Source organism: Frankliniella occidentalis, unplaced genomic scaffold, assembly GCF_000697945.3.
Source record: "Frankliniella occidentalis isolate FOCC.00 unplaced genomic scaffold, Focc_3.1 Scaffold151, whole genome shotgun sequence".
NCBI lineage: Eukaryota > Metazoa > Arthropoda > Insecta > Thysanoptera > Thripidae > Frankliniella > Frankliniella occidentalis.
The window spans coordinates 544,553-552,168 of NW_026267278.1; the positions used below are offsets into that span (position 1 = coordinate 544,553).

The 7,616-nt window shown below is 36.7% G+C and overlaps 2 protein-coding genes across 2 annotated transcripts; both read right to left on the bottom strand.

The window, feature by feature from the left end:
* Positions 1–33: 33 nt before the first annotated feature.
* On the bottom strand, positions 34–3,685 carry LOC113211777 (recQ-like DNA helicase Blm). Its single transcript, XM_052271166.1, has 14 exons — positions 3,284–3,685; positions 3,123–3,204; positions 2,870–3,017; positions 2,643–2,774; positions 2,288–2,552; positions 2,002–2,197; positions 1,711–1,913; positions 1,432–1,588; positions 1,156–1,343; positions 895–1,077; positions 672–810; positions 399–597; positions 199–317; positions 34–119 (listed from the first exon to the last, which is right to left on the bottom strand). Exons 1-14 carry the CDS (start codon positions 3,659–3,661, stop codon positions 34–36), a joined length of 2,475 nt encoding a protein of 824 aa, XP_052127126.1. The 5' UTR covers positions 3,662–3,685.
* Positions 3,686–3,766: 81 nt separating this feature from the next.
* LOC113211778 (DNA topoisomerase 3-alpha-like) lies at positions 3,767–7,511 on the bottom strand. Its single transcript, XM_026430254.2, is given in 17 exon segments — positions 3,767–3,771; positions 3,833–3,975; positions 4,057–4,147; positions 4,220–4,379; positions 4,465–4,725; positions 4,805–4,892; positions 5,131–5,152; positions 5,276–5,480; positions 5,576–5,685; positions 5,787–5,894; positions 5,980–6,160; positions 6,249–6,595; positions 6,675–6,793; positions 6,889–6,963; positions 6,965–7,017; positions 7,113–7,322; positions 7,405–7,511. Coding segments are annotated over 17 exon segments (2,259 nt in total). The 5' UTR covers positions 7,486–7,511.
* Between the last annotated feature and the right edge of the window lie 105 nt (positions 7,512–7,616).

Consider the following 7,616-nt stretch of genomic DNA (forward strand, 5'->3'; position numbering starts at 1 on the left):
TTAGAGCACATTTCAATACAAAATTGTCAATTTTCAAATTACAAATACAGTAACACAGTAAGCTACATCAGCATAGAGGTTTAGAACAAATACCCTGATGATTTGTATCACAAAAGTACCTAGTTCAGATGTCAATTTAAATTGAGGATACACGTGGTGCGCCCAAAAAAGAACGGGTACTAGGCAATTTCATAATGCCTGGTCCTGAGCTTGAAGCACTTTTTTTGCCTCCACGACTACTGGCCCCCCTACTGGAAGATGAACCACGACTACTTGAACCACTGGAGGATCCCTTACTCCTCGAGCTACTGCCACGGCTGGAAACAATTGGGCAACAACATTATGGTACAGTACAAAATTCACAGTATAATGGTAGGTACTTATATTATAATTCGTACCTCTTCTTCCAAGTTTTCTTTCCTTTACGGAAGCCACCCTTTCGTTTAAATCCTCCTCGTTTACTTCCACTTGGTGATGTAAAGTAGGGAGATTCCTGTTCATTACCATTGTTGTCCCCTCCAAAATCATCATCCCAGTCTTCAATGCCATTTGCAAAGGTTTCTTTAATTTTATCTTCTTCCCGTTTAGCCATAAGTGCTGGAAATGATTTTCTTTTAGAAATTATGTACAACATTAAACATTCAAGTGCACACTTAAATGTAGCAATTTACCATTCCTCCTGCTAGCATACTCCTGGGTGACCTCTAATAAGGCATCACCATACTTCACAAAATTAGCTTTAGTAACATGCGGTATTCTGAGCATCTCTTCTTCATTTTCAGGCAGTTCTTGAGCCATACACCGCACAGCCTGTTAAAAATATAAACGAGGTATCAATCATCAGTACAAAGATACAAGTCTCCACAGATTTAAATTATCACCCAGAATCATCACCTCAAGGTTCATAATGGAAGCAGAGCTGACACCCATAGAATCTGCCATAGCCTGGACTTTCTCAGAAAGTTCAGTGTAGCACTGACTGTGAATCTCCTCCATTTCCTGATCAGATTGATCATTACTTGTTTCTTCAACTTCAGTAACAGCCTTACTACCAGGGCCATTCATTGGGAACATCATCTAAAAGAAGAATGAAATGTATAAACCTCCGTTCACAAAATGTGTAATTACACAAGTTAGATAGATTATACAAAGTACCTTGAAGTTTTGATCAAATAGTAAGGCAGCTTTTGATCCAACCTTCAAATATGCATTGGTCATGTCTAGATGGTTGGTGTGAAGACTTTCCTTCAGATAACTTTCTATAACCAGCTTGTGGAACAACCTTTCAATATCAGTTTTCATCCATTTTTTACCCATGCCATGCATAGGATGCAAATGATGTTCTGGCGAAATAAAGAACATGAACTGCGATTAAAAGGTTAATTGAGGAAGATAAGGCTGGTCGAAAGGAAAAGAAAAAAACTTGCTTACCTGCATCAACTATTTTCTTCACTTTACTTCCCTTGAACACATCTACCATATGCAGAAGAGAAAAGTTGAATTTTGGCCCAGTTCCATTGCACTTATCCTTAACAAATTTCACTATAGCCCGAGCTTCCGAAGTCACATCAGTTTCAGTATATTGACCCTGCAAATGTTTAAATATATTCACAATTTTACAGCAACACACATTTTCTTAGTAGTGACTTGTTTATGTTACGGTTATCTACGGAAACAAATAATTTAGATTATTACTGTATTATCAATTACCTTGGCCTCACAGTTATCACAAGCTGTTGCTCTATTTTTCAAACACATCTCTGAAGAATAAAATTCACCAAAGTGATGTAATTGCTGAGACCGGCGGCAATCAGTCTTGTTTTCAAAGAAGGAAATCATAAATCTGAGATTTTCTAAGTGTCTATCAAGAACAGTTCTCCTTGCATTCCAATCTGTATATGAAGACTGATCACCTGACAAAATAAAATAATAAGAGTTGTAATCAGTTATGACATCAATGATATGATGCAGGAAACAGAACGATCAGAGATGGGTACTCACTCTCAATCATTGACTTCAGTCGAATGGAATCTTCATATTTGTAGTATGTGATGCAGTGAGACAATTTACCATCACGACCAGCTCTGCCGGTTTCCTGATAGTATCCCTCTATTGACTTTGGCATAGTTTGATGGAAAACAAAGCGGACATCGGGTTTGTCAATCCCCATACCAAAGGCAATAGTGGCAGCTACAACCTTCTCAAACATTCAAATAAAGAAACCCATGTCAAACCAATTAAAGTAACAAGAACAGGATTCAACTTGAATATAAAACAGTTCAAGCACCTTCACTTTATTGGAGATCCACTGAGATTGAGTTGAGGCTCTTGCTTTATCAGAAAGCCCAGCATGATATGCTACAGTTTTGATGCCTGCATTAGTGAACTCCTGAGCAGTTGTCTCACAGTCTTTCCGAGAGAAGCAGTACACTATCCCTGATGCGCGTGGAAATTTCTCTTTGATCATTTCAATCATGTCAGCATTACAAGCTTTTGACTTTTTGGGCAACACTGCATACTTCAAATTTGATCGGTTGAAACTAGATAAGAACCTAGAAAGATAAGTTATAGATTTTAAAAATGGAAGTAAACGCTGTAAAATGATTGCAAGTGGATAACAAAAATAAAACAGTTGATCATACATTTTCACATCAACAAGACCAAGCTGATGTTTAATATCTATCCGAACTCTTGGAGTGGCTGTTGCTGTCAGAGCCATAAATGGTACTTTAGGATACTTTTGACGTAGTTCATTCAGTTTTCTGTAGTCTGGCCTAGAATATCAATTATTTTTTAAATTAAAACAAACACAAACTATGAGGTGAAAATTTTGTTTGGGACAAATAGAAGATAAAATACTGTATATTACCTAAAGTCATGGCCCCACTGGGACACACAATGAGCTTCATCAATAACAAAACGAGCTAATTTTCCACGAGAATGTAGAGATGAGAGAATATTTTTCAACTTGTCACTTGCACTCAACATTTCAGGCGTGACATACAACAACTTAATACCTGAGGGTCAAAGAATTGGATTACAGAGTTATTTTAAAGAAACTTTCATAAAAAAATAATAAAAAAATAGAATGATAAATAATAGAAATGGAAACAGAAACTTACTTGGTTCCCTCAAGCTTAGATCGAAATATACATAGTCAACTTGCTGTCTGGAAATATCACCTGATAAGCAAGCAGATGGAATCTGTAAACCGAAAGTTCATAATGAGCACAGAATCAAAATGAGAATAAACAATAAGCCATTAATCTAACATAGTACTTACATCCAAAGAATTAAGTTTCTGCACTTGATCAAATATGAGGGATTTCAGAGGTGAAATTACTATAGAGACTCCTGGATTTAATAAGGCAGGAAGTTGATAACACAGTGACTTTCCACCTCCAGTAGGCATAAGAACAAAGCAATCATGGCCTAAGATGGCTGCATTAATAATTTGAAGTTGATTGGGACGGAACTCACGTAGACCAAATTTAGCTCTGAATACATCACACATTTCTTTTGAATGACTGAGATTATGTCCATCAAATTCTCCAGTCCTCCCATCATTTCTAATGCCATGGTGGAAACGTCCTAATTCAGTATCCCCACTAGTGACTTGAGCAACAGATTTTGTGGAGGTAGAAGATGAAGAAGATTGCATCGCAGAAGGTTTTCTGCTGCTTGTTTGCTGTGGAGGACCTTCAGGAGGAATATACTGCATATAGTCTTCTTCATCCTCCTCTTCAATGTTGAAATCATTGTATTATCAATCTGTTAGAAAATAGCCAGAAAATTTAAAAGAAATTCATACCTTGATTAGGCCCCTCTTTACGGACTGTTAGTTGAATTGCATCAGTATTGCGTTTACAGACAACAGAATTATCAGGAGGCACTGAGTTTTGTCTAGTTTGGAAGAGGCCCCCCAAAGCACTCGTGGCAGTATTTCCTCCCCTTGGCACTGTTGCTGGTCTAACCCTGTAAAACATTTTGTTTTAATAACTTGAACCAAGAAACAAATGGTAATGTTGAATCAAAAGGATCTGTATTTCATCATACTGCCTGTTGTTGACTGAGGATCCAGAGCCACGGTTTGGGGGACTTGGAGGGTTCCTCTGATTATTCCCAGTGTTAGCAGGCCTTGGTGCCGCTAAAATAAAAATGATAGCTTGGGTCATGCAAATTCTTTCAACTAAATATTTTTCCTATAGTGGTTTCTTACCATTAATCAGGCCTGCTAAATCAGAAATAGGGCATATGGAAAGCTTATCTATTAATGTCACATCACAGCCTCCGACACAGCCCTCATAGTTGTCTGGATAGAGTGGAAGACATGCTCCCCTCTTGAATCGAAATTTTATTTTGTTAGGCCTGGAATTGCACTGCACACACAGAACAAGAAAAAAAAATCTGAGCAAAAGTAGTGTGCATCAAGTAACTAAGTAACCACAAACAGGTAAAACTTACAGCATTGCATATTTCATCAGATACATCTGCATGCTCAACAAAACTAGGAAACCAAATTGCTTTTATGCAATCAGGGAAACCCATGCAAGAGATAAAATAACCAGGATTTTTATTTTTGGCTCTAAGAATCATATCTTGCCCACATGATGGGCAAACACAAACTTTTTTGTGAGCAATCTCTATTATTGCACCAGCAGTTTCAGTTGCAGGTTGCCTTTCTTCATTCAAATACTGAGCTAGAGCAATATCAATCTTTGCTGCCTGATTGGAGGTAAAAAATATATCAAAGTCATAGGTTGCAAGAATATTAAAATTTCTATACAAAACGTAAAAATTTTACCTGCTCTAAAGCGCGCTCAAATACTGCACGGTAATTTCTTAATTGGTCTGCCAATACATCTTTTGCATCACGGGTGCCATTTGCAATTCTGAAAAGAGTTCACCTTTAATTTGACAATAGTGCAGTACAAAGGCAGTATACAAAATAATAATTATACAATGGCATTTAAATTCAAAAATTATCAGACTACTAGACACAGTAGGGAAGGTAAAATGGATTCTAAAATGAATGAGACTGCTATTATGAATAAAGATATTAGCAGTCTCTCTAGATTTATATTGTAAATTGTAGTAGAGAGATTAAGTAGTATAGGTAAATTACTTTACCTCTGCAGGTCAGCTTCTAATTCTGCACGAAGATTAGGTTTTGACATGGGGTAAGCAAATTTAGCACTTAGTGATCATACTGTTGTCATGCCTACCCCTTTATGCTGAGGATAAGCTTTACAGACACATAACAAAAATCACTTACCTATGCCATGCTTTTCCATAAGGGCAATCAAATCAGCTTCAGTGAGTGGGTTTGGAGCAGCAGTATTCCCGAATGGCATTTCAATATTAGTAGGCTCAAAATGTTGGGCCTCATCATAAGCATAAATTTCTTTGGCTTTCCAGTTATCATATGGATAAACATCCAAGTAATTTCGAGCTGTTATTCTGAGGCCACTGGCTACAAACTGATAATTACAAAACAATAGATAAGACTTCTAAATGATGACTGCAAAAAAAAAATGAACTACAAATAAAAACACAGAAAACAATCCACAAGTACCTTTTCTCCATTGATATCAATATCAACAATTGTCTCATGGGCCTGAGCATCCTTTGAACAACATGCCAGAAAGTGACGAACAATGAATTCATAAACTGTTTTTTCATTATCTGTAAAAAAGAATATTTTTGAAAGAATAGCGGATGATGATTGACTTGTAAAATCAAACAAACACAAAACTATGTTAGGAGAGCGAAAAATCATTACAAACCCTGTAAGTTATCAGTATGTTTTGTAGGGTGAATGGGGGGATGGGCCTCATCTGTTTTTTTTCCTTGGCGAGGGTTTGGCCCTTCCTCTAGAACAGATTGCGCAAATGCTGAAAATAGTTGACAACAAAATTATTACATTGGCTTAGGTATTGTCAGCACCAAAATTGTTTGAACAAAAATTTCAAATGGTACCTCCCCAACGTCTGTCTTGAGTTTGCATTCCAACAAGCTCTCCCAGGTTCATGTTCTTGGGGAAGATGTTAGTCTCTGTTCGAGGGTAACTTATAAAGCCCTGCGTGTACAAGCGTTCAGCAACCCTCATGGTCTCTTTCGCATTTATTTTCAGCTTTCTAGATCCTAATTTTTCTAGTTCCTATAAAAATTAAGGTACAACAAAAATGAAAAAAGAAAAGAAAATGTATGCAACAGCTCATTTACAATAAAAATAATAGAAAAATTACAATGGTATCCAATGGTACAGGCCTCCATTTGCTTTTAGGTTTGTTTACTACTTTCTCAACGACAGCTTCTGGTCTTTCTTGCACAGTGTCTAGTAAAACTTGGCATGCAAGCTCATCAAAAAGTCTTACTCTTTTCCAGGAAAACTGAACAGTTAAGTCGTCTACTGTATGAGTAACAACTAATCTCCAAAATGGTTCAGGAATGAACCTTTCAATTGATTTGTAGCGTTCCACAACAAACCCCAGAGTTGGAAACTGACAAGAACCATAGCTAATTAGATTCTCCCCTAATTTTTGAGGAAAAACTTTTTGTAGGCGTAATGTTTGAAACCTAGTAAAGGCAGCTCCTGAAAAATAAAAATTACCCATGATGTAGATCAGCAGTACTCCTACTTCCTCGCGATGACAACTTTTGAATTTACATACCTATTCGTAAGTCTAACTCTGACCTCACAGACACAGCATCACTCAACAATTTGTTTGGGGCCTCAAGGGTATTAATAGCTCTTCGAATAGATATAGCTGTTATTTCTGAAAACTTTGCTCTACAATTATGCAAAACAGCAGATTATTTTTGATAAACATTTCATAAACCACGATGTGCTTTACTTCAAAATTAATTTAATGCAATTTTCTTTACCTGAAGACTTGCAGATTTGTTTTCACTGCCAGGCAGGTATCAATAATTTCATATCCTATATTTTCACCTTCTCTAATCAGTCCATATTATTAACATCTGACAACTCCGTATTTCTCGCTCAATTGTTCGCTACAAGCAAGATTGAACAACTTCAAAATTATAGCAGTTAGTTCAAGAGAACATGTGCATCTAGACATGAATCTTTGTTGAATTGATCAATTTACCTTAATGTTTTCATAATCCTTAGGGCAATACTTGACAACAGGCGCATCAAACAAAGAAAGGGGGTTGCAGCCCCGCCAGTTCCGATACTGTCCACTAAAATCAAGAGCTAACATGTGACCAGACACAGATGTCATGACCATTTGAGCATTTTGTCCTCGTACATTACAATTAAACTCATAAATTTTGTTGAATTTGCTTAAACCATCTCTCTGAAACAATTGAGAAGAAACAAAGAGTTAAATTTAAACAAAATGGTTTAAGAAACTAGAAATCAAATTAAGATTAACTCACCCTTCGAACATTGCCACCTCCAAGGTGATTGGCTATGTTTTTGGCAGCATCATTTTTTTCAGCCACATTTAGAATCTTCATGACACTGCTTGTAATAGAAGTTCAGACGATGAGTTGTGTAAAGGGAAAGGTGGGAAGCAGAGGATCTGCCCTAATAAATTTCTTCTCACAAATAAATAAAAAATACAATTAGACTTAGAAGTCGGTATATT

Coding starts and splice junctions, on each gene's coding strand:
- LOC113211777 (XM_052271166.1), bottom strand. CDS start 3,661: ATGCAATCTTCTTCATCTTCTACCTCCACAAAATCTGTTGCTCAAGTC. Junction 2,775..2,869: donor CAGTGGGGCCATGACTTTAG/GTAATATACAGT, acceptor TTGATATTCTAG/GCCAGACTACAGAAAACTGA. Junction 598..671: donor GTATGCTAGCAGGAGGAATG/GTAAATTGCTAC, acceptor AATCATTTCCAG/CACTTATGGCTAAACGGGAA.